The sequence below is a fragment of the Panicum virgatum genome, chromosome 5N (genome assembly GCF_016808335.1).
Source record: "Panicum virgatum strain AP13 chromosome 5N, P.virgatum_v5, whole genome shotgun sequence".
NCBI classification, from domain to species: domain Eukaryota; kingdom Viridiplantae; phylum Streptophyta; class Magnoliopsida; order Poales; family Poaceae; genus Panicum; species Panicum virgatum.
This window is the reverse complement of record NC_053149.1, coordinates 8,049,174-8,076,467: the sequence shown is the minus strand read 5'-3', so window position 1 is coordinate 8,076,467 and position 27,294 is coordinate 8,049,174. Positions and strand designations below refer to the sequence as shown.

Here is a 27,294-nt window from a genome sequence, read left to right as displayed (position 1 = left end):
GCTGGCTCGTGAGCTGCTCGCAAGCCAAAACGAGCCAGGTTGTAATGGCCCAAATAGTAAAATAGTAATGAGCACGTCCATAAACTCTTTGTTGAACACATGAACTCTTGGAGATCTAAACTATAGTACTTGTGATATTTGGATTGCTTGTTGGTTTCATGGTGTTGCATTTTGTTGTCACATGTTGGGCTTGTTAATTTGTTGTTTTTGCTACTAACGAGCTGGCTCACAAGCTAATCGAGCCAACTCGAGCTCCTTAACGAACCGAGCCAAGCTGGCCTTCTAGCTCGTTAACGTAACGAACCGAGCCGAGCAGAGCTGGCTCGTTATCCGAACCGAGCCGAGCAGAGCTGGCTCGTTATCCAAACGAGCTAGACCGAGCTGAGTCAGCTTGATATCCAGCCCTACAAGTAGTATGTGAAGTTGCGGAGCCCAACATCCGTTTGCAGCATTGGGCCGCACTTCCTCCCACGGCCCATGCATGCAGAGCAGACACTTGAGGTTATAAAAGTTTTCCCATCACATGCGCGATGATGTATAGCTATTCCGATCATACATGGCCTCACATCCGCATGGGGGGCCAGAAAGGCTTCCTCGGCCTCGCTGTGCTGGCCCACAGGCCCATGTACACTGGATTCTCCAATTACTCAGAATCTTGGAATTGGAAATGTTTCCCTTATTTCGTAGGTGAATGAAAGAATAGAAAATATGAAAGAACGCAGCTAACTTACGGCCGGCCGTAAATTGAACCGGTGGTACGGCCGCCCCAGTCAGTATTGTGTGCATGCATGTGAGAGGCAAGGAGAGAAACAAAAGCGCATGCATGCACATAATTCCCAAATAGAAAATATCATAGTTTCAACACCGAGCATCGAAATCAAAATCCGATTGCACAGGTGTGTTTATTTCAATAAAATCTTCAAAACAAGATCTCACACCACTATATTTTAATGATATAATTTTTTGAGAGAAAATACTTTTTCGCGCATTCTAATTTACTTATGATGTTTGCAAAAATTGTTTATGGGTTTACATAATGTTGCTTTTGCATGCCCGAGTTCAGTTAAGTGGATATTGGTGTCCATATTGTGAAGATAGAATGTTTAGTGTCAATAGTGGATAAGGGTAAACAACTTTGTTGGGTAGGTGAATGTTTATCGCATGATCAATAATAGGCAACTTTAGCAGATTAGAAAGTTCCTCGGTATCTCTTATGATACTTCTCTTTCTTTTTTAGGTTCTTCTCCTTTTTCATTACTTTTGTCTTCGCCTTTTGTATTTGATTAATGCCTTCTATATACCTTGGTCACCATTTTCTTATTAAAAAAATAGAGCTGTGTGAAGATCTAGACAAGGTTAATTGGTTAGAGAAGCCTTACACTTTAGGAGGGAGGGAAGGCTGGGGCTAGCCCCCCTATCCTAGCTTTAGTATTATTATGTGTAAATGCACTTCTCTGTTTAGATCCCTGCTGTACAAATAAATAATATCTTCCCTGCTTAGATGTTCCATTACAAACATATAAATTTGACATTTACTTATACCGAGAAAAAAATAAGGAAAGGGCTATTTGACATATAGAGAATATATTAACACTTCCAGGTGAAAGCTTGCTATTTGACATAGTAGTATCCTTCTACTGGATAGATATCTCCGCAATATATTGCATACCATCTCCATTTCTTTTTGATTTCGGACAGAGAAATACCTGGGAGGTCCCTCGCATCTCTGGTCCTCCACATGTCATCCATGTTCAGCAATAGTGCTCAAAGTCAAATGAAGGATTTTAAACTGAAGGTAAGCAAGGGCATGACTTAATTCAACATCTTCTATTATTGATGCCAACTCATGGCCTGTTTTGTTTGCTCAGTCATATTTCAACCATGTAGGAGTTTTCTACAAAGTGTTATTGTAGCGAAAATGGCCTCTCATGCCATATTTCAATATAATATTTTGGCGATTGATGACACACACAACACTTGGACTAATGTGATTGTTAAGATGAATATTCCCAGGCTTTTTAGGTTCAAGTGATGACAAAGACTGTGAAGAAATTCAATACACCGGTTGAACCGATGTTAAGGAAAAGACACACGCCGGTGTAATTGTCCAGAAGCTGGAAACTGAAGATACACTCACCGGATTAACCGACGTTGAAGAAAATGCATACGTCGGTGCATTGCCAAACGAAGACCGATGAAAATACATACACCGGTTGAACCGACGATGCATCGGTCAATTGCATCGGTTCAGTTGTCCAGAGAGGTGGTTTTTGGAGGAACGTGAAGAAGTTACAATCACCGGTTAAATCGACGCTAATTTTACATACACCGGTTGATTGCATCGGTTAAACCGGCGATACACCGGTTAATTGCTAACGGCTAGTTTTTCAAGTGGCAGTCTACATACACCGGTTGAACCGATGATGGCTTTTGGGGTACGTCGGATTAACCGGCGTTAAGCACATTTCTGGCAGCTTTTCTCCAACGGCTATTTTTGCTTGTGCTGCCTATATATACCCCCAAGGCCGGGTCATTTGAGGTTGCTGGAGTTCAAGGAAGTATACAAGAGCTAAAGATCATCTCCAACCACTATAGAGCTTCATTGTACATCATATAGGCTTAAGCACACTTGTGAGAGTGCTTAGTGCTTGTTTAGGCTTAGTTCTTGAGAGAACTAGCTTGAGAGAAAGCCTTGCTGCGGCAAGCACCTTGTGTACTCGTCGTGTGACCCTCCAACTTGGTGTGGAGTGGCAACGACACTTTGTGCGGGGAAGGAGGCCCCTACTTGGTGTTAAAGCTCCAAGATAGTGAAGACGGTGCCGTGGTGACGCTTCGAGATAGACGGTGGCGGTGACCTCGTCTTTGTGACTTGGCGTCACTTAGCCTTTGCTTGTCGGGAGCCTTGGAGGCGTGGCAAGACGGTGATCAAGCGAAGAGACTCGGCATCACACTTGTTCGTGTTGGACAAGTGGCCGTGGACGTAGGGAGGGACTTTGGTGTCCTAACCGAACCACGTTAAATCGTGTGTCTTGGTGTCTTCACGGGAGTTTGCATATCCTCTCCCTTACCGCTTTACTTACCGCATTACGTTTCCGCATTTACTCTCTCTTGCTTACCTTTACTTTCCTAGTTAGTTTGATTAGGATTGGCTATAGGTTGCAAGTCTTTTGGGGTAAGTAGAAGGTAGTATAGATAAACCTTAGTCATAACTAGCATGTGTAGGACGTGTTAGGTTTATCTTATGCAATTAGATTGAGCCCTAGGTTATAAAGCGATTAGCGACCCTATTCACCCCCTCCCCCTCTAGGGTCGGACACCCCGGTGATCCTTACAGTTATCGGTATTTAATTCTATAACAGTTCTTGTCTCTTCACTATCCACTATGAAATTGTATTTTCTTGCTGAATGTCCATGTATACTGAACCACATATGTGAAGATTTTATTACATTGTGATGTGTTGCTGAATTTGCAAAACACAAAGTTTTTTTTCCCTTTGTGCAAAACACACATTGTGATTGTGGCAGCTGACAAGGGAGGGTCTGCAGGATTATAGCTTCTTGTGCTTATGGCCTATAGTTATACTGCAGTCACGGGTTATAAAACTACTGCTATGTTTACACCATGCCGTCCCCCACCATGGTCTGAAGTAATACATCATATGTAGCGTAATGGTACATGAAGAGATATATGAGTAGTACTATAGCACACAGGTTTCACTATGCTTAATTTGCTAGGTGATGCAGATACTGAGTGGTACTATTACCAGAAAACTGGTCTATGGTTGCAGGCAGAGGGTTTTAAACGGATTGTGACAATGTTCTAGTGCTCTATACTGTGCCGAGCTGCTCTACAAGACTACAATGGTTGGAAGGCTGCTAGAAAGTTACTGGACTCAACAGCTGCCGGGAAGTTTTTCCAACGAAAAGCATATCTCCGATCATTCAAATCAAAAAATGATGATATCCTCCCACTATTTATCATAAGAAAACAACAGCATCACCATGTTTCAGACAGTTATGAATTAAACTAACTCTGCCTTCTACTTCATGAAAGTCATATCACACACTGTTTCACACTAATGAAATGGAAAAATCACTTGCAGCTGATCTAATCACCGCATGATATTCTATAACCACCAGAAGCTCCAAAGAATTAGAGCAGGGCTAATAAGCCTGCCGACTGCCGGCTGCAAGGTGGGCGGGGTGGTGGCGGGCCCCACAGTTTTTTATTGCCCAGCAACAAGCGGCTGCCAATAGAAGCTGCTCAAATGCGTACTCGCCCGCCGTGAGTCGCCGTCTCGCGAGTCACTCGTTCGTACTTTCTCTCTCAATATAGGATTCTACGCTGGCTCTCCGCCTCCTGCTATACTTGCTCTTAGAGATGCTATGTAACCTACTATCCGCTAGAACATTTATATACCTAGCTTACTTTTGCCTTGATCAGACATCAAAGTATACCTAGCTATATAATTATTAATACATAACCGATTACAAATAAATGCTACTGTCACATGGTAGTTTAGCTTAAAAAGCCTGGGCACGCCAAGGCACGCGCAAAGTACTCAGTGTCCTAGCAAATCGGACGGCTTAGGATTCACACTGGTGCGGCCGGCACAGCGCCACCACCGCCGCAGGCCCCACCTAGGCCACCTTGGGAGGATAGGCACGCCGCCGCCGCCGCTGCTCCGGATTCCCACCCGCGCCCCCTCAAATGCAGGCCTGACGTGGCCCGGCATGCATCCACGCAAATATGCAAGATGGATCGAATTCACGCGCGTGCGGCACACGGGCTCGGCCGGGACCGTGTTTGGTTTGGACCGAAAAATTTTCGCATCTTTGACCACTAATTTAAAGTATTAAATAAAGTCTAATTACAAACCACCTGCAGGACCCCACGTGTAAATCGCGAGACGAATCTAATGAGGCCTTTCACCGCGTGATTAGCGAATGATTACTGTAGCATCACTGTAGCAAATCATCAATTAATTTCCGTCGTTAGATTCGTCGCGAACAGTTACACCCATCCCTGAAAAAAGTTTTGTAAATAGACTTCATTTAATACTCCATATAGACATTCGTCTTTTTGTGTAAAGTTAATGTAACCCGTAACCAAACACGACAAAGACGGCGCCACGGCGACGGACCCCACCTGAGCCGGAGCCGGAGGGGTGTGGTGGGCCCATGCCTTTGTCGGGCTGCCCACGTCGTGTCGCCCTCGATTTGGCATTGGCCCATGCTCGCGAGCCTCGCGTGCGCTTTCCTGATATGGAAATTCCAAATTCCTTTCGCCTCTCCCTCCCATCCCAAAGGGAAAGGCGTGCCCACAACCCCTCGCGTTGTGCTCCGGCTAGCTAGATGGCTCACCTCCCAGCGGCGGCGAGAAGCGATTGGCGGAGGCCCGGGTTTCCCGCGGGGGGTCGACGGGCGGCCGGAGCGAGGGCGAAAGCGATGCTGCGGCACGGGCGCGTGGAGCTGCGGCGGATCGAGGACCGCATCAGCCGGCAGGTGCGCTTCTCCAAGCGCCGCGCGGGGCTCTTCAAGAAGGCCTTCGAGCTCTGGCTGCTCTGCGACGCCGAGGTCGCGCTCATCACCTTCCCAGCCACCTCTAGCAGCAGTTATCTTCTCCCTACTACGGCCCTGCAGCACCACCACGCCAAGACTCACCTCGAGCTCGAGCTCCACAACAGCAGGCACCACCTCGCTGCTTCGATTTCACCCGAGAAATCGACCTTCACCACCATGAGGCAACCTCACCTCATGTCGCCTCCCCCATCGCCTCCTAGCTCTGACACCATGAGGAAATCGATGTGTGGGGAAATTTCCAGAGATACACTCTCTCTGTCTTGATAGTACATATATACATCACACACACATACCGACATTGACAAATGGGCTGTAAGCCCATGGGCCTAACTACAAAACTACAGAACCCAACAGAACCTGAAGCTAGCAGCTTTGTTCATATTCTAGAATCCAGTCAATCTCCCAATTCTGTATATATAGCTACACTTGGCAGCACTAAACAAAATGCTCCGTTTGCACCACAAATAATGCTCTGCTTGTACAATAATCCAAGTAAAATACTAGAAAAAAAGCTGTAATGTTGATCTTTTGATAAATATAGCTGACAAGGATATATTGGTGCAGAACCAAGATGATGCTTCTTCAGATTTGAAGTCAAGGATTAAGGAGATCACAACCTGGTAACATTCTGTTTCCGCAATTTCTCCTTGGGGTAATGATAAAAGGATTACTGTTGCATCAACCTGCAGGTCTCTCCAAAACAATGCTGAATCATAAGATGCCGATGAGCTAGGGGAAGCTGGAGGATCTACTGAGAAATGCTTTGAGGGATACAAGATCCAAGAAGGTAGACAAATGGAACTGTTTTCTGGCTGCCATCTTTGTGCCCGGCTCAGGTTAAGATCACTCAAAAATTGTGTGGCTTTTTAATGGCTAGTTCATCACCTCACAGCTTTGGTTTATTGATGGAATGACGCATGACACCTGGTTGGTTTACTATTTTTTTTATTTTTTAAAAAAATTCTCAAGCTTGGCATAGGTTTCTTAGCATCAATATTTTCTACCCTGTTTATCCAGTGCTGTATGGTTTTAAAAGTTCCATCCGATCACTGGTACTCAGTAAAACAAGGGAAAATGCTAGCATTCGTATTACAAATAAAATTGTGTCTCGAGACTAGGTGTACTGATTCTTACATTTAGGTTGATGATAAGCAGAAAATAAGGGAACACCAGCCATATTTCTTTGGATGCGGCTAATTTTTAGTTACGTTGTTTAAGTGTGGCCCAAGAGCATCACTTTGTTTATGTGCTGATTTGCAATGAATGGGCAAAACTTCTTTATTTGACATTCGTATCACTGTGATGACAAGTGGCTTATGATGCATTTCTGATTTAGCATGGGTATAAGACACAGGATATATAGGGGGTGGAAGACCCTGGCATTCACTTTACCATGAGTCCGGTTTGTATAGCCTGCAATAGGGGTGCAAATGGGTGACCCTTAGGTGCAAATGGGTACCTCCAACCCTCTTTAGTTCAAAATTTTATATTAACTTTCCAAATTGAGATATGATTTTAGAGATTTAGTACGAAATTTTGAACTAGGGATGGTTAGAGGGGCACCTAATGGATACCAATTGGCACCCCTAGCCTGCAATCTGAAATGGATGCCAGTCGACTAAATCATTATATTCCTTCTCGTCATTATGCATAAATGCTAACTTATATTTTGCTATGGCAATCAGATGCAGAAATTGGCAGTACAAAGCAGCGAAGGGGAGCACAAGTGCTGCCCAGAACCGCGATGTAGCTACCAAACAGGAGGAAGGAAAGGAGTGAGCCTGGAACAAGGGTGCCCCGGCCTGCACTTTGCAATTGGTGAATAAAACTGGTGGTGCACTTGCTATTGTTGAGCCTGGGCCCTAAATAAGACTAGTCCAATTTGCTGACTGATGCCCACACTGAATATGAGTTTGTATGATGTCCTGCTAGCTTGGAATGTTTGGACCTGTCAGCCTGCAGTGCCCATTGAGCCTGACAGGATCGTCATCCACTAAATCTATTGTGATATGCAGCCTACCTGATGACAAAACTTTGGTGCTGTAACTGATCAGGTTGAGTGCATGACAGCACTGTCTATGCAGAAGCTACTAATTTTAGTTCCTGTTTACAGAGTCTAGCATGATTGAGCTCGTGACTGCGTGGTGAGCCGGGGATGTAGCAGGCCTGGGCCAGTCTGGCTGCTGGGCTGGGCCACCGTACGTGCCATCCTTTCGATGTTGTTCATTGATCATATTCTTTGCCTGGAAAAAAATTACGATTTTGTGAAGAAAAACGTATGTCTGTGATGATTTCGTCTACTAGATCAGAAAAATGATGTCTTGAGAGCAGAGAACCCACAGTGCTCCGTACGGGAACCAGCATGATTCCATGCCCGAAAACTGTAAGGCGGATCAGCAAATCCATCACCCTGGCGTCACCTGGATACAAATTATTATTCTGTAGAAGAACTGAAGAAGAACAAAGAGCTGGATGCATTTTGTCTTTCGGGATCGCCGTCCAGACCTATAGATGGTCCGAAGGGGACAAGGTTGGGGGAATCGACCGAGAAGAACCTCACTCTTGATACACCAGACCTTGCGCTCCGCCCTTGAAGCGCAGGAGCGATCAGATCGCATCCTGAGTTATTAATTCCTGACCGGAACCGATGCGGCCGCCGTGATGCGCGCTGCCGGGCGGCGAGGCGGAAGAAAACCGCCGCCGCGTCGTCACCACTCGCATGCGGCGCCGGAGCCGATCGAGAGCCGCTGCCGGCGCGCCCACGGGGTGGCACGAGCTGGCTCATTTGTCCCCCGCGGCCGCCAGCCAGGAGCCAGCCAGCCAGCCAGCGGATGCGAGCAAGCGCGCGAGCGGCCTCACGAGGCGGCGACACCGATCGATGGGGGACGACCATCGTCGTTCGGCGGTGGGCAAGTGCCGGCGTCTCGACGGGCGCCGCCGCCTAGGCTTCCTTCCTCTTGGCACGTTAGCCCGGCGCGTGCGATACGAGATGCGGTCATGCGGCACGCGTTTGCAGTGCCAGGCGGCGCGTGCTCGATGCACGACCACACACTAACAAAACTAGAAGTTTTAATTTTCTTAATTTAGCAAAATTAATGCGCTTTAAAAAATTATCATATGTAACTACGGATGCGTCTCTACCGGAATTTCATACTTTGCCGAGTGCCTTACACTCGGCAAAGGCCGGGTATAACACTCGGCAAACAACACTCGGTAAAGCCCATGACGGCAAAAGGACTTTGCCGAGTGCCATTTCTCGGACACTCGGCAAAGAGGTTGTCGAGAGCCAAACCGTACTCGGCAAAGTGGATACGTGGCGCGGCGGTGACGGCGCGTTTGCCGAGTGCCTTTCAAAACTTTGCCGAGAACTTTGCCGAGTGCCGGGGCTTTTGCACTCGGCAAAACTGCTTTTCTGGTAGCCCTCTATGGCCACTTTGCTGAGTATTTTGGCTTATGCACTCGGCAAAGTGGCCATAATTTTTTTTGTTTCTATTTTTTGATACAAATACAACAAAAATATATCTGAATACATGGACATTACAGGTAGTTATTATAACAAATATATAATTGACAAATATGACAATAACACCAATACAAATAACACAAATCCATCACATATATCACAAGTCCAATACATATCACAAGTACAATACAAATGTAACCACAAGTATGTCCGATACATAGAACATATCTGATACATAAAACAAGTCTGATACATAGAACGAGTCCAGGATTAATACCACAAGATCTAGTACTATAAGTCACTCACTCGTCAGGTGGGGGGCCAAGTTGGCCACTGGGCCGCCGGCGAGTTCTGATCCGGAGGAGGGTCGTTCGATGCGTTCCACAACTGATTCTGTAAATAGAAACACATAAATTGAGTAAGAATAAAAAGATATAATAATACCTACAAACAAAGTAATGGGGATGTGGGTTCCCGATCTTCCGTCAGGTTCTGGATAATTCTCGTTGTAGACGGAGCGAGACACACCGATCCGGCTTCGGATTCTAAGACCCGAATCCAGCAATCTTAGCACCACAACTCCTCTGGTTATCAACCGTGTCACAACTCGGTTGACCTCGCCAAGAAGGCTAATCCCTGCAAGCGCAACGAAGAACACAAGCAAGAACTCGAAAGAACGCAGCTCAATTGAAGTGACTCTGCAGATGAAAGATTAATCTCAAAGTTGGGGTCTCACAAACCGACACGGCGGCGAAACTGTTCTCGACAGAATAATCTAAGCAAAACCCAAGTAACCTAATGACGGCTGTTGTGTATATAGAAGAGATAGGCTAGGGGGCGGCCAAGGGGGTGGCCGGGCAACCCTAGGGAGTACAAGGCCTTCGGGCCCAAAAACTGGCGTCGCTGCATCCAGGCAGATTCTGGTTGTCATGTTGTTTCGACGATTTCCATCGACTCCGAGCGTATTTTGATATGGGATCAGTTGGGTTGGAAAGCTTATCTCCTTAGCTTTCCAACGATATATAGAACGCCCAAAACGGAGCCCGTATGTGGCCTGGGCGTCCGTTTTCGTGAGGCCTGCTCCTGCAGTCCGAACCGGACTCGCGAATAAATCGGACTTCAATGTGGATTGGGCTTTGAACTCTATCTTCGCTTGGGCCTTTATCATATGCGTATTGGTCATGTCCTCATCATTCTCCCCTTCTTGGTTTTGAGTCATCCTCGACTCAAAGTCGCTGATGCTTGCGGAAGTAGTTGTTCCCATTCTTGACATGATCCTGCGTTGCTCCCCTTCTTTAAATTGAACCTGTTGTGACAAAACAAACAAAGAAGAACAAGAGGAACTCTGCGTGATAGAATTAATCTTAAAATAGCCCACTTTTTCATCAAATTGTTGCACAGCAAAAGGAGATTTCAGATTTGAACATATATAAACACGATGCACTATGTACTCTCCTTTACAATTATAATTGCCAATAAAGTGATATGTACATCGAGATAACCATGGCAATCCAACACATTTAAATTTCTCCTCCAAACTACTAAGTGCACACAAAGTATCAAACTCTATATAACCCAAAGTATTTAAAGAAGACAACAATGTCCTTTCATCCTTTTCTGTAGCAATTGGAATCAAATGTTTATTTTTAGCTTAAGTCTTTGGTTCCAAAATAAAAGGATCAGTTTCCATCACAAGTTGTGGCACAGGGATAATAATAGAACTATTACACAACTCTTCTTTATCACAAAATTTGGTAGAATATTTATCATGTGACAAAGTTAATTCAGATTTGGTGTCCACTAAATGTTGCTCTATTATAGCATGAGTGGTGGACAATTTCAGCACATCAAGAGAGCTCTTACCTGAGACAATTACATGTTCTTCTCTATCACCTTGTCTTCTGTTTTAGATACATGCTGCAAAATATTAGGTCCAACAGAAGACAAAGCGATATCTTTAATTTGTACAAAATCAGATTTAGAGGAAGGCACTGTAACATCTGAAATAATCCATTCTTTTCTAAAAGGCTCATTCTTTCTTCTCTCTGCTCTTTCAAGATCGGCTTCTAAAATTTCAGTTGCGGTCATAGATTTAAGTGTAATTTTTCTTCCATTGTAGTTGAAAGAATATCTATTTGCAACCTTTTTATGCACCACATCATTTATATTAATCCATGGCGTTCCTAGCAATAAATGACATGCTTGCATGGGTACTATATCAAAATCAGCACTACTCTTGTAAAAACCAATGCTAAATTCAATATGTGCAAATTCAGTTACCTTAATCTTATCGTAAGAATTTACCCATTGCATGTAGTATGGATGTGGATGTGGCTTTGTGGTTAGACCAAGCTTCTCGACCAGCTCTAAGCTTGCAAGGTTGTTGCAAGGCTCACCATCAATGATGACTCGGCAACGTCGTTCCATCACGGCAAAGAAAGTCTGGAACAAATTGTTGAATTGATTTTGCTCCACTTTCTCCATTTGAGAACTCAACACTCGTTGAGCAATCTCAGTGTTTCCTGACATTGTTAGTAAGTAGACAAGAGAAAACACAAAAGGTTATCTCTATCAACTACTATATGTGGATGTGGATGGTGGAAACACAATCTCGCACGTCTTACCAAGCTCTTACAAGTGTTCTTACCAATGCAAAGCAGAGGATGGTACAACCGGTGGCTGGTTCGTGATACTTGTGAGGAAGTGGTACCAAGATTGCAAGATCCTCTGGGTGTACTGATCTGAAGTAATATGTGGAGCTTCGAGGGGCTTTATTTAGTAGCAAGGATTAGCACAATTGAAAATCAGATAGCAAAAATTGAATAAATATCCAAAGTACTTATCAATGTTGCTGGCCTAAACGTGTTCCTAGAACTAATTCAAGCAAGCAAGCGACATATACCAAGCACAAAAGACACAAAAGGATGCAAGCACTTCTGATTTTTTTTCTTTTTTTGTGCGGCTCTTTTTTATGCACTTGCCTTTTTCTTTCTTTCTTTTTCTATTCAAAAGTGCCACAAGAGCAAGAGACAACTCCACACTATCACAAAATTATTGTCTGTAAATTACAGATTTGCTACACAAACTTATACAGGCTGTTTGACAAATTTAGAGACCCCAAACACGAAAACTTACAACACGAAAGTTGTAGATCCTCATTTTCTCTTTCTTTTCAATATATGGAAAGTCTCTTTTGGATAAAGGAAGTAGAAGATATTGACCCCAAAATACAGACTACTCAGAAATTTCTGGGTCACCAACAGATTGACTTCCAATATAGATTAGGCGCAGATAAATACGTTTTCTGGAATTCTCACAATTGATAAAGTTGTAGATAATTTCACAAGCTTTCCATAAAGTACTAGAACACAAAAATCCGAGTTCGTATGCGAGAGATATCAACAAAATACCAAACTGTACAGAAACAAGTCCGAACCGGACGTGATGACGGGATGGAAAAGGACACGGTGACACGATGCAAAACTCAAACCAATCTAAGAACTCGATCTAAACCAGCAACAAGACCATGACTATGGACACAAACTCAATGATGCGGACTCCGATATCAAAATGTGCAATGGCTTAAAAGGGCTAATGGGATGGGAAAACAGCACGAACACAAAATTTTCTAGGGCCTTTTGGTGGACTGTGGGACAATGACGAAATTGATGAAACCAAAGATAGATGTGAAACCTGACAGTAAACCTGAGTCTCTGAATACCAAATAATGGGGATGTGGGTTCCCGATCTTCCGTCAGGTTCTGGCTAACTCTCGTTGTAGGCGGAGCGAGACACACCGATCCGGCTTCAGATCCTAAGACCCGAATCCAGCAATCTTAGCACCACAACTCCTCTGGTTATCAACCGTGTCACAACTCGGTTGACCTCGCCAAGAAGGCTAATCCCTGCAAGCGCAACAAAGAACACAAGCAAGAACTCGAAAGAACGTAGCTCAATTGAAGTGACTCTGCAGATGAAAGATTAATCTCAAAGTTGGGGTCTCACAAACCGACACGGCGGCGAAACTGTTCTCGACAGAATAATCTAAGCAAAACCTAAGTAATCTAATGAAGGCTGCTGTGTATATAGAAGAGAGAGGCTAGGGGGGCGGCCAAGGGGGTGGCCGGGCAACCCTAGAGAGCACAAGGCCTTCGGGCCCAAAAACTGGCGTCGCTGCATCCAGGCAGATTCTGGTCGTCATGTTATTTCGATGATTCCCATCGACTCCGAGCGTATTTTGATATGGGATCAGTTGTGTTGGAAAGCTTATCTCCTTAGCTTTCCAACGATATATAGAACGCCCAAAACGGAGCCCGTATGTGGCCTGGGCGTCCGTTTTCGTGAGGCCTGCTCCTGCAGTCCGAACCGGACTCGCGAATAAATCGGACTTCAATGTGGATTGGGCTTTGAACTCTATCTTCGCTTGGGCCTTGGTCATATGCGTATTGGTCATGTCCTCATCACAAAGCATACTCATGGGAGTGCCTCCATGTCCCGGAGGAAAGTAAGGCTGAGCTGGAAAGGCGAAGGGAGGAGGCGGCGTTGCATAGTTCATCGACGCGCCAAGTCCTTGCATCCAGGTGACCATGCTCTGCAACATCACTGACTGCTCCTCCCTCAGCTTCCGCTCCTGCTCCAGCTTGGCCTCGATCTCCATTCGGCACCTCCTCTCCTCCTCAAACTTTGCCTCCATCTCGGTCTACAAGATTTTAACATCCATGTTACAATACGAAGCAAAGTTGCGTAAAAATCATAGAACAACAACTAAATCTGAACTAACCTGTCTCTGGTGCACGCTGGCCACTGAAGTCTCAGGCTGTGGGCGTATGGGCGGGGTCGAGTCGGTGGTACTTGCCCTAAGCTGCGAGAGGCTGGGCGTACTCGCCGTGTCGACCAAACTGTTGACGATCCAGCACCGCCCGTGCTTCTACCCGCCTCCCGCCCTCATGATGGCTTCTCCAGAGAGTGGCGCGGTGGCCGGATCTGAAGTCTCCCCGTGGGGCGTACTTCCCACCTCCGTGTACGCATTGAGATGCGCGTGGATGCTGGGGTTTGTGTAGGCCTCTGGTGGATCCGCTGGGTTGTAGGCCACGTCCGACGTCGCCCTGCCCTTGTGAGACATGGCGTACGCCGTGAAGTCATTACAAGACTGGCCTGAATGAGATTCCGACTGCCATGAAATCAACAAGATGATTAGTAAAAATTCAAAATATAGATTTAGAAAGAATGAAGAAATTAGTGAACTTACCCAAGTCTCCTTGTACTCGGCGAGGCTGCGGCTCCCATGATGATGTGCCGGACCCGGCATCATCAAGCGGCGCTCCCGGCATAAGGCATGCTGGCGGGCCCAGTCCTCGCTGATCCACTTGTCCACCATCATAGACCAGCACTCGGCCTTGTTTGCGCACCAGTTCGGAGGCACCTAAATGTAATGAAGTGCATGACATTGTAATATCAAATACAAGATAAATAATTAGAGATGGCATTTATTTACCCTTAAGTACTGGTCTCGCGTGAGGAAGATGTCCCTTGTGGCTGGTTTCTTGACACTCCTCTTCTCGACGTCGGTGCAGTAGACAACAATGGCCTGGACACGCGCCTCGTAGCGCATGTCCTTCACCAGCTTGTAGCAAGACTGGTGAGCCTGCTCGTTCGCCCGGGCCTCATGGCCTTCCTCGCACCTGTAGAAATCCTGCATATATACCAGATAATTGCAATCGTCCTTCCAAAGATTGAAACAGAATGCGATATTTCGACCATTTTAGTGCGAGGATGACTTACCCACAACTCCCCGACCACCGCCTCGCTTTGGTGCCGAAGTTTCTTCCTTCGCGATCAGTAGCGTCCGGGGTGGCTATGTAGTGGTCCCACATGTATGCCGGCTACAGGACCCCGGCATGCATCACAAGCCCGGGAAAGTGTTGTCTGCACTGAAGACTCAAGATACCATTGGGCTTCCTTTTGTGCTCACCAGGAAAAATTTAGTTAGTATTGTGACTTTAAACATATATAATGCATAATTCAGAAGTACTAACATACTTACTTAGGCTTTGCTGGCCGAATCATCGGGCGTCTCGCTGGAGATATCGGCCGTAGCGGGAGTTGCGACGGTCCACGCAACCACATATGCCGCCCCTCCTCGGCCTCCTCCTCGTCCTCGTCCTCGTCCTCCCCCTCCACGTGCTCCTCCTCCTCCTCGCTCCCCTGCTCCTCCTTGTTGGCGCTCCTTAAGTATCCATTTTATCCCCTATTTAACTTTGATAATGGCATGAATTTAATATCAAAATCACTAACCATCCTAACCTCGGCCCAATTATTGATCGTTTTCACGTTTGCACATATATTTTGGAGGTACTTCGTTTTTGCAGGTTTTTGACCAATTTTGGAGCATGAAATGGCGAGGCCCACGATCACGCGATGACACGAAGAAAGACGAAGGCCAAAGACCGAACAAAGGATCGAAGGCCATGATGATTAGAGGCCCATTCATGCACATCCACCCTCCAATGAAGCCCAAAAGACAAAGCCCACAAGATAAGATCAAGATACTTTGGGGCTAAGTAAAGCAAAGAGATATTTAAGGAAGGATTTTCCATCCTATCCTTCTCCTCGAAGAAATCTCGAAGATAACGACGTCTAAAGGGGTGCAATCGTGAAAGACATAAACTCTAGAAGATTCCAGGAGACTTGGGGAGAAAGTTGAGCGCAAGCCAGCGAAGGAAAGTGCTAGGCCGGCCGGCCTAGGCTCATTGGGCCGGCCGGCCCAGCCCTTTTTTAGGTCGGTTCGACCTCCCCTTTGACCGAGGGTTCCTTGAGGCTATTTAAAGACCCCTCCCCAAGGTTCATGTAGAGATCAATTCGGGAGACAACGCCAAGGAGCAGAGAAGATAGAGGGACACCTCTCGGAGAGCCGAGGGTCGTGCTAGTTGTCTAGGGTTCGCCCTAGCCGACGTGGGAACCTTGCAAGGAAGACCACATCGGAGTTCTGGAGCTAGGATCATCAAGATCAAGGTAGGGCCCCGGTTGTGATCTTGTGATGTACTATCATTCATGGTGAAGTTATTTGTGTTTCCGAATGTTTAGCGACCATGTTCTCCTCTTTCGATTTTGTTCTTTTCTTTGGGTTCGCTTCATCCTAGATCTATTATCGAGATAGATCGCTTAGCATGATCTTGTAGTCATGGTGGCTAGAGGTTCATGACGGAACTACCAAAGGGGGTTCGACTTGCTTCAGGGTATCGAGGGATCGGATTGGAGATTTTGGGTTTAAAGAGGCTTTTCATTGAGATTCACATCTATCTTACTTCACTTTATCTAGCTGGAACTACAACATATGCATGATCTAGGTGATCTAGATTGGTTATCTCTAACTTTCTCTTGCTACCTTCGGTGTTTGTCGTGTTTTTAGTAGATTAGATTCGTTTTCACCATCTCAACACAAAGGAATCTCCATACTAGTAGATTGTTTCTTGTCTCTTTGGTTCCGTAGATTGATAAACTTTGGGGGAATACTCTAAGGGAAAAGCTACACGAAACCGTGCGCTTGCGGTATATAAATCGGGGGCGCTAAGGAGCGTCAACAAGCTTTTCTGGCACCATTGTCGGGGAACCATCGATTTAAGATCCAATCTTACTTGCATTCGTAAATATTTCTTGATTTTTCTTTTTGACTTTTTTAGATCTCTTATTTTTCTGAGCTAACTAAAAAAACGGATCTATTCCACGAAAATCAATCTAATCTAGAGTTTTCTTTATTTTTGCTTTACTTTTCTTTTATGTTTTAGATCTTTTATATTCATCTTTTAGATCTCGTATATATTTTTCTTTTTCACTAACCCCTAACAGGAGATGGATGGGAGCCTCTCCAACAAACCCGAAAATTTTGTGGATGATCCAGAAAAAATTTACAGGCAAAGGAGACGAGAAGCACGATCAAGGAAGCTAGAACTAGTAGATCCAAAAGTTGAAGCCGACGATTCATCGTCTTCACCTCGAGCAACTCCACCAATAAGTCCAAAGGAGGCGCCACTTCACCAAGGGATGGCGCTACCGGAGCCGGAGCGTACGATCGGAGAGCTATGCACTCCGGACGTTCGGGACTTGCCGATCCAAAATCTCGACAACATCGGAGTTCCGTTCGAGATCAAGACTTCCATCATAAGGATGGTGCAAAGCTCGCCATTCACTGGAAAAGAAGACGCTAATCTACATCTTCAAGCTTTCCTCCAACTATGCCGCACCTTCGACATGCAAGGGATGACTCAAGATCAAATAAGAGCGAGGCTCTTTCCGTTCTCTCTACTCGGGAGAGCGCTGCAATGGTTTCATTCTCTACCACCACACACGGTGCAAAATTGGGAGTCCTTGATGAAAGAGTTCATGACGGAGTTACTCGCCGGGCAAGACCCAGATTCTGCGCAACAAGATTGCAACATTCGCGCAAGCCCCGACGGAGACTATTGCGGAAGCCTATGAGAGCTTCAACGACTACATCCGTGCCGTACCTCATCACAAGTTCTCAAGGGAGGATGTGGTCCAGATGTTCTATCAAGGCCTCACTACTGCATCAAGGGGGATCATTGACGCATCGGCCGGAGGTTCTATCATTGAGCTCACGCCTACTCAAGTTTTCAAGCTATTCAAGAAGGTAGCGGACAATGACGCATGGGCATCATCGGGGCGCCTACAACCACTCCAAGCCGTGGGCGCCGCGAAGAGTGTATTACAAGTGGAACGCGAAGAAGTGCTAGAAGGGAAGATCGACTCTCTCATGAGAAGGTTGGAGAAGATGGAAGTGGAAAAGAGAGAAGCCCAAGCTATCGATTTAAAGGCAGCCGAAGCAAGGTCTACATGTGAAGAATGTGGAGAGTACGGCCATGTCCAAAATAATTGCCCGGAGGAAGCCAAGATGCTCGACTACATGAAGAAGGGAGAATGGATTCCGCCAACCAACTTCCGCTACGGGCAAGGTAGACCCCAATTTAATACAAGCTCTTCCATTCAAAACTCGGTGCCTCTTCGTATACAATTGAAGGAGTTCATGGAGGAGCAAGGCAAGATCAACAAGGACACCGTCACCAAGTTCAAGGCTATGGACAAGATTTTGGAGAACATTGATGGCAAGGTGACGGAGGTCGGGAGCTCTAACCTTCAAGTACTCAACATGATGAAGATGCTAGAAACACAAGTAGCCCAGCTCGCCGGACGCCTATCTAGCAACGAAGGAAAATTGCCCGGGCAACCTCAAAGTCCGGAGACGGCAAAGGCAATTCAAACTCGCTCGGGAAAGGAGACCGAAGAACCCGAACATGCGGCGGGAGCAAGGAAGCCTAAGCCAAGAGTTGAAGTGGAGATCATCATCAAGGAGAAGACACCTACTCCTATGCCAAAGATAGTCACCGAAGAGCCGGAGTTTGAACTAGATGATATAGACACCAAGATTCTACCGCCAAGGCCACGATACCACAAAGGTAAACATGAAGATGAGCAATTCAACAAATTTGTTGACATGTTACGCAGGTTGAGCATCAATATGCCGCTCTTGGATGCTCTACAAGTTCCGACGTATTCTCGCTACTTCAAAGACATCATGGGAAACAAGGGCGAGATACCGCCAAGCACTGTCAAGCTAACCGAGGAATGTAGCGCGGCAATCGCTAATGAAGCTCCTAAAAAGAAAAGGGACCCCGGATGTCCTACCATCCCGAGTTCCATTGGATCTCTTATGTTCGAAAGAGCACTTTGTGATCTCGGTGCAAGTGTGAGCGTCATGCCAAAGAATGTGTTCGAGAAGCTACACTTACTGGAGCCGGAGCCCACCGCCATATGCCTAGAGTTAGCGGACAATTCCGTTCGTTATCCTTTGGGAATCGCAGAAGACGTGCCCGTGAAGATTGGAGAACACTTAGTCCCCGTTGACTTTGTGATTCTCGATATGGGAGAAGGGAGCAAGGCGCCTCTCATACTTGGGAGGCCTTTTCTCAAGACCGCAAGGGCAAACATCGACGTTGGCAAGGGGGAGATAAAGTTCGACATCAATGGCACCACAAGCGAATTCAAGTTTCATCCACGCCTCGAGGTATGCAACATGATCAATGTCAAATATGTTCCGTCTCACCGCCGTGTCACAAAGGAGAAGCCAAAGAAAGAAGAGGAGCCGAACAAGAAGGAAGCGAAGAAGGAAATAGAAGTCGTCGCGTCCATCGCGACAAAGAAGATCGTTGCACCCGTTAAGAAGAAAGCCAAAAGCCCGCCTGTGAAGACCAAAAAGATGACTAACGTAGAAGACAAACCCGCACCAAGGATTGTGTGGAAGTGGGTACCCAAGACTGCAGCGCCATCACCGAGCGTTGGTCCGAAGTGAAGAAGAAGAAAGTCTAGCTATAGACTATAAATGAAGCGCTTTGCGGGAGGCAACCCGTTCGTCGAGTCAAGAATAAAGCTGCCGGGAGTTCAACCCGTTCGTCGAGTCAAGAATAAGCTGCCGGGAGGACAACCCGCGAAAAGTTTAGGTAAGTGAGTCGAGAATTTTGCTACGCAAGAACATGATACACTTTTGAACAATTGGTCGTTCAGTCGAACATTTCGATTTGGATTTTATTCGCTCAGTCATTCCGATGTTATCTCTTATTTTAACCCAATGACATGAGCCATCCTATGATTTATTTGCATCTTCTTGAGAAAGCCACATCCAAAATTCCATATCCATTTTTGGCGACCGTCTTGTCCATAACGGCTGGACCAAGTTGAGATAAAACACACACGAGTAGAGCCGCACTATGTTTATATTACTTAAATTCTTGATGCGTAGGTTCGCACAAACATAGAGAGAATTTTCAGTTTCATTACCATAGGACTAGAATTTTCCTAACCTTAATTATTCTCTTTTTCAAAATTCTCTCTCTCATTTTGGCAAAAATTAGAACCTAAACCCAAGACCCACGGTTGAATTCGAGATTGTTCGCTATCAATTCATGAAAGTGAACGGTTCCGGTGCAATCCAAATTAATGTAGTTGGGAAATATTTTTTTCGACTTACAAATGTAAAGATGTTTCAATTCCCCTCTAATTATTCATTTAAACTCATTGCATGCTTTGAGTCAATTCTGAAATTTCGAAGTTAGAGGAGGATTAAACATCTTAGCATGATTTGGAGAGGGTTTATGTGCTTGATTAACATCCATTGATCAAAGTGAGTTCACGGGAAAGAGTAGTGCTCTCTACCTACCACCATATGCAAATAATTCAAAGGAGGGAGCAGCCATGCATGGAAGGACATGTGATTTCCAGCAAAGATAGCACCATGTGATGAATGATTAAGCATGGGACAAGGTGAATGACACAAAGTGGAGAAATAATGTTGCAAGTGGACATCAAAGGCAAAGAAGGAGTGGTTCACAGGATTTGGACGGTGCAAAGCATGCAAGATGTACTGGACAGAAGCGAATAATTGCACCAAGAAGCCACCAGAGAAAAATGAAGTGAAGGAGGGCCAGAAATGCCCTAGGCCGGCCGGCCCCAAGGCCCTAGGCCGGCCGGCCTGGCCCCTATTTAAGCCCTCTGGTGCTCCCCTTTGGCAGGTATACTCCTCACTCAGTTCCTTGCTTATGTTCTTCAAGTTCTTCGCCCAGAAACATCAGTTAGAGCCCTGAAAAATTCGTCCACCAAAATCTACTCCAAAAATCTCAGAAAATTCACCACAATTCCTAGTTTGTTCCACTCTTCGATATATTGTTCTCCCGCCGGCAAGAAACCCCCGGTGTGTTTGTTTTTGAGTGTGTGCAGCAAGGAGTCACCATGAGTGGTCTCATGAAGTTCATCGCCTGGAGGAGAAGGACGCGTTCATCAACATCCGATGCATCGGGAAGTTCTTTGCGGAGGCACTCGGTCTCCGAGTCTCCGCGGAGCATGGAGGAAGAAAATCCCGCACCGAGGAGCAACATGCTGCTCCTTGGTGGGATGAGAGACCCGAGAAGCTCCTCCATGAGATTCACCGAAGGGATGCCACCTCCTCCACGGCGTTCGACAAGGTCATCCGCACCACCGCCATACAAGCCCAAGAATTCAGAATATGGGTTTATTATCTTGTCAAAGGAAGAAGAAGAAAGGCTCAAGCTCATGAAGGGAAGACTACGAGCAAATTATGATTTTGATGATGAAGTATTGGTGAAGCTGGGATTTCATCATGACATCTATGAGCTATTGGAGAACATCGGTTGGAAGTTATTTTCCGACGGTGTCACGGTTGATATGCAAGAAGAAGTGGCTCTTGAGATGTTCATGACATTAGAAAAATCAACGGAAGTGGTGGATGATGAAGAAGTTCCATGTCTGAAATTTAGGCTCAAGAATGAAGAGAAAGTAATCACCTATGGAGAAATAGGAAGCTTGCTCGGATTCAAAAATAATGCATATGAAATGGTGCAAGTTGAAGATGGAGAGCTTGATGAATTTTGGACAAAAATAGCAAAAGATGTCAACCGCCAAAGGAAGAATATAAGTAATGTGACCCTCCAAATATTCCACTCTTGGTTAAGCAAGAGAATTCTCAGGAGGATGAGAGAATCGAAGGTCACCGACCAAAAATTAAATTGGATGTATGCTGCATTGGTGAAGAAGCAAGTAATTGATCCCACCAACATCATGGTTGAAATGTGGCTTTGTGAAGCATCATCCGGCAGGGGAGAAGTTGGTTCGGGATGTTATCTCACAATGATAGCCCGAGCCATGAATCCGAGGTTACGAGTGATCCAAAAATTTTATGTCCCGGGAAGAGATATTGGGATTGATCATTTGAGGCAAGACCATTATATCGGAGGGGATAAAAAGAAGGGATTTATTATTTCTGAGATGGATATTTCTCTCCCCGATCAAAGGCTGAAATTATTTGCAAGAGGGAGGACCGATTGGCGAGTTGAGAATATTGGAAAAAAAGGTGAAGAAATCAAAAAGAGGAAGGTTAATTGAAGGGACATCGGCATCGACACAACAAGAAGACTTGGAAGTAAACCTTCCACCGCCAAGTTCTGCTTATTGGAGGAATGAATTTCAAGGTGCATCAAGTGGACAGGGATACCCGCAAGGATGGACGAGTCAATGGGAAGGAAGCCAAGAACAAGCATGGGGGCACGCTGCGGCGGCACCCCCACCGTTTAGCAACTACGGCTACCCACCCTCGTCATATCAAGGAGAGATGCCCGACCCGTCATTTGGAGCACAATATTTTGACCTCCCTCAACCAGAACAAGGAATGAGATTTATGAGTGCTTATGCGAGAAGAAACATGGAAGATATAGATGCCATCCGGAGGCATACAACCCAACTAGAAGATGGAACTGCATGAATTGCATATCAAATGGGGCTTCTAGGCTTGGCGCCACCGGAATAATTTAATGGAGGAGCATTTCAGCAGTATTATGATCAAGGATACAACGCTAGAGCCAATCAAGGAGATTGATCGACGGCGTGACCATGAATAAAATGCTCGCACGTGTGGTTTGGATTTTCTATTTCTTTTCATTTATTTTCAGCATGTGTGCAAGCTTGTGTGTGCGTAGCAATTTTCTGTTTTATTTATTTCAGCATGTGTGCAATTTGTTTTCTTTTGTCTTCATCACCATGATAAATAAATGCATCACCTACGCTTTAATGTTATGGTTAGTAATGATGATAGAAAGTTTGTGCCATGTTAAAATATGTTGATCGTTGCCTCTTTGTCTACTTTCTTGTGCTTGGTTTATGCATGATTAAACTAATGCTCTCTCTAACATGATCTGAAAATTAATTAAATGCTGGCTAATTCAATTATGGAGGTTATGATAAATTAAGACCCATATCTTTTACTCTTGCTCTCTTACTTAAGCTTGTCAAGGAAAATTTAATTTGGATTTGATTTTGAGCTAACCTTGTCAATGATACCTTTTGCAATTGCTCTACCCTTCTACAAGCCTAAATGATATATCATAACAAACCATAGAGCAAGAATTATTTTCAAGTGAATTAATTCAGGATTTATCTTCTTTGGTACGAGACTAAGAAGCTGACCATTCCGTATTTTTGCGTACCTCTCTTTTGCTAGCCATTCTATCCATGCATTATGAGTTTCTATACTGGGAACATCGCAAACCTCGCTGGATATCCACCCCTAACCAAAAACATCTTTTTGTGAAACACCTCCTTGACCACAACCTATATATTGAGTATATATATTTATTTCGACGGCAAAACAGTGGAATCAAGAGCAAAATTCAGTAAAACATAAGCTTGGGAAGCATCAAAGAGTTCGCAGAAGAAAAATCCGAAGAAGTGGAGGCCTTTTCCTCCTCTGTTGGCTTCAATCTTTCACAAGGAGATGCTCCATTGAATTCCAAAGTTGAGTCCAGAGAATTGATAAAGGTTTTGTGCACTCACTCCATCAAGTTATCATCACTTCATTGCTTGAGGACAAGCAAAAGTTCAAGCATGGGGGGAGGTGAGTAAGTGCATTGTGTTGCCAATGGTTCTGAGGAGCAAAAAGAAAGAAAGAAAAAAAAGAGGAAGAGAGAAAAGAAAAAAAATGAATGATGATGAAAAGCTCCTTGGTCCCGTTTGCTTCATTAAACTCCAGGTACTTTGAAGATTATTCTATACTCAATTATTCCAACCATGTGCAATCCGATAACAAGGACTTTAGTCGTGCCTTGGGATCAACCGTTGCCATTTGCACATGTCCACCATCTAAAGTGTGTGTTCCATTCTCTCCCTCTCCACTAAGAAATTATTTTCCAATGGTCTTTTTGACGAGTCTCGGTAAATCCATAAGAAGTATTTCTTGTTTTGATAATATCTTGATTATAATATCTTTTGTTAGGACTAACCTTTCCAGAGCTCCAGATAAAGCCTCACACATACATATGAGAGAAAGAAAGGAGAGAGTTCTAACAAGATTGAGAGACAAGATGAGCTGAGAGTTTCCATGAGCAAATTGCAATGAGGTTTGAATTATTGATCTTAGTTTAGCATTACTTATGGAACTTACTTTCTTAATTTTGAGACTTGTTTAATTTTGAGAGCATATGCTTAATAATTGTGGGGAAGTATTTAACTTGTATCTATCTTCCACATTGAAAAAAAAGCTGGTTACAACTTGAACTATTAACTGCAAAATATTTTTTTGGGAGCATTGTGTTTTCTCGTGTATGATCAAGTGCAGGGATTGGACACTGAAAGGCAGCGCTGATTTTTATCAAAGACTTACTCGAGGACGAGCAAGGTTTAAGCATGGGGGAATGTTGGCGCTCCTTAAGTATCTATTTTATCCCCTGTTTAACTTTGATAATGGCATGAATTTAATATCAAAATCACTAACCATCCTAACCTCGGCCCAATTATTGGTCGTTTTCACGTTTGCACATATATTTTGGAGGTACTTCGTTTTTGCAGGTTTTTGACCAATTTTGGAGCATAAAATGGCGAGGCCCACGATCACGCGATGACACGAAGAAAGACGAAGGCCAAAGCCCGAACAAAGGATCGAAGGCCATGATGATTAGAGGCCCGTTCATGCACATCCACCCTCTAATGAAGTCCAAAAGACAAAGCCCACAAGATAAGATCAAGATACTTCGGGGCTAAGTAAAACAAAGAGATATTTAAGGAAGGATTTTCCATCCTATCCTTCTCCTCGAAGAAATCTCGAAGATAACGACGTCTAAAGGGGTGCAATCGTGAAACACATAAACTCTAGAAGATTCCAGGAAAGTGCTAGGCCGGCCGGCCTAGGCTCATTGGGCCGGCCGGCCCAGCCCTTTTTTAGGTCGGTTCGACCTCCCCTTTGACCGAGGGTTCCCTGAGGCTATTTAAAGACCCCTCCCCAAGGTTCATGTAGAGATCAATTCGGGAGACAACGCCAAGGAGCAGAGAAGATAGAGGGACACCTCTCGGAGAGCCGAGGGTCGTGCTAGTTGTCTAGGGTTCGCCCTAGCCGACGTGGGAACCTTGCAAGGAAGACCACATCGGAGTTCTGGAGCTAGGATCATCAAGATCAAGGTAGGGCCCCGGTTGTGATCTTGTGATGTACTATCATTCATGGTGAAGTTATTTGTGTTTCCGAATGTTTAGCGACCATGTTCTCCTCTTTCGATTTCGTTCTTTTCTTTGGGTTCGCTTCATCCTAGATCTATTATCGAGATAGATCGCTTAGCATGATCTTGTAGTCATGGTGGTTAGAGGTTCATGACAGAACTACCAAAGGGGGTTCGACTTGCTTCAGGGTATCGAGGGAACGGATTGGAGATTTTGGGTTTAAAGAGGCTTTTCATTGAGATTCACATCTATCTTACTTCACTTTATCTAGCTGGAACTACAACATATGCATGATCTAGGTGATCTATATTGGTTATCTCTTTCTCTTGCTACCTTTGGTGTTTGTTGTGTTTTTAGTAGATTAGATTCGTTTTCACCATCTCAACACAAAGGAATCTCCATGCTAGTAGATTGTTTCTTGTCTCTTTGGTTCCGTGGATTGATAAACCTTGGGGGAATACTCTAAGGGAAAAGCTACACGAAATCATGCGCTTGCGGTATATAAATCGGGGGCACTAAGGAGCGTCAACACTCCTCCCTCCGCTCCTCCTCCTCCTCCTCCTCCCTCTACTCCTCCTCCTCCTCCTCTACAGGAGAAGGGGTCCTCTCCCTCCTCCTCGTCACCTTACCTCCTCCACCTCTCCCACTACCTCCTCCTCCACCTCTCCCTCTCCCTCTCCCTTTCCCTCCCCTCCTCCACCACCTTTGCGAACACTACGGCTCCCGGACCCCTCGGGTGCATCGGACCCACTACCGCCTCCTCCACCACTGCCCCTGTACAAGGAGCTCAGCCAAGTCATCTTGCCACCACCTGGCATCTTTGTTTAGTTACCAGAAATCAAAAGGAGTGAACGAATCAGTCAAGATAAACAATACATACAAATAGATAAAAATAACAAAAATATAACTACAAATTAACATCATATATATTAAATATTGCGAGTCATTCATGTATTAGAAGTAGTCATCATAATCGGGATTAGCTGGATCATAATTTCGACTAGGCCAACATTAGGTGTATGCCTTGTTAATGTTGAATCAAACCAATGGCATTTAAAAATGACTGGAGTGAGCAGTACAGAACCATGAAACTTGAGTTCGTATATTTCTTCAACTCTTCCGTATTACTCGACTCCGTCTTGATCTGGTGTAAAAATGCCGGTATTAGTGGTTCTTCGATCGGGTCGACTCTGCTCATATCTCATTGTGTGGAAGCGATATCCATTCAAGTCATAAACGTTAAACGACTTGACCCTGTAGCTAAAACCATCAACAACCTGTCTCAACTCGGCACTCATGGACGAATCAGTTTGGCCCTGCAAGCGTATGCAGGATAGTTTGTCATATAGTTCGAGGACAACGAAATGGAATAGAACTATGAATTGAAAACTACCTTCTGTTGAAACCAATAAATGAAATCTGGTTGTGAATTTCCCACGCCATTTTTAAGAAGAATCTCAGTTTCCATCGGGGTTGGAGCCCTTGAGCGACGCCAAAATAGTTGTTGAAATTCCCTGTATCAAACATGACAAAGGGGGGTTCGATGCTAAGTAGTGGAAACTCGTGAAGTGGAAACAATGTTGAGAACTTACGCAATATACGGCTCCACCTCGGAAAGGTTGGTCAACACGTATAGCACGATACAGTGCCACTCTTCATGGTTTAAGGTCTTGTACCTCGCATCACTTGCACCTCCAAGTTGTCTTCGGAAAATGTTGAGACTCAATTCATTATCCCCAGCATTGTAACGATGGGGTCGATTATGCATGCTAGGAAGGTTGTCACCATAGTATTTGGTTGTGAAGTTTGACACCTCCTCCAGAATATATGACTCTGCAATTGAAGCTTCAATTTTGCATTTATTTTTGCATTTTGTTCGAAGAACCTTCTAACATCTCTCAATTGGATAGCACCAACGGTACTACACAGCCCCCCATCCGTGCCTCATACGAAAGGTGTAGAAGCAAATGTTGCATCAGATTGAAGAAGGCGGGTGGAAAGATCTTCTCCAGCTTACATAGCAACACAGGGGCCACTTTTTCTATGTCCAAAATGATGGCCCGAGATAACTCCTTAGCACACAACTGGCGGAAGAAATTGCTCAACTCTGCCAACACTTGCCAGATATTATTAGGGAGATAGCCTCGAACCATCACCGAAAGAAGCCGCTCAATCCATATGTGGTA

General features: G+C 45.0%; 1 protein-coding gene across 1 annotated transcript; it reads left to right on the top strand.

Annotated features, from left to right (window-relative positions):
• The first annotated feature begins 5,365 nt into the window (after positions 1-5,365).
• Positions 5,366-5,847, top strand: LOC120674507 (transcription factor CAULIFLOWER-like). Its single transcript, XM_039955677.1, has one exon. The coding sequence runs from the start codon at positions 5,449-5,451 to the stop codon at positions 5,845-5,847; it is 399 nt and encodes a 132-aa protein (XP_039811611.1). The 5' UTR covers positions 5,366-5,448.
• Positions 5,848-27,294: the final 21,447 nt, after the last annotated feature.

What these genes read in the sequence shown, in the direction of transcription:
- LOC120674507 (XM_039955677.1), top strand. Translation starts at nt 5,449, where the DNA reads ATGCTGCGGCACGGGCGCGTGGAGCTGCGGCGGATCGAGGACCGCATC.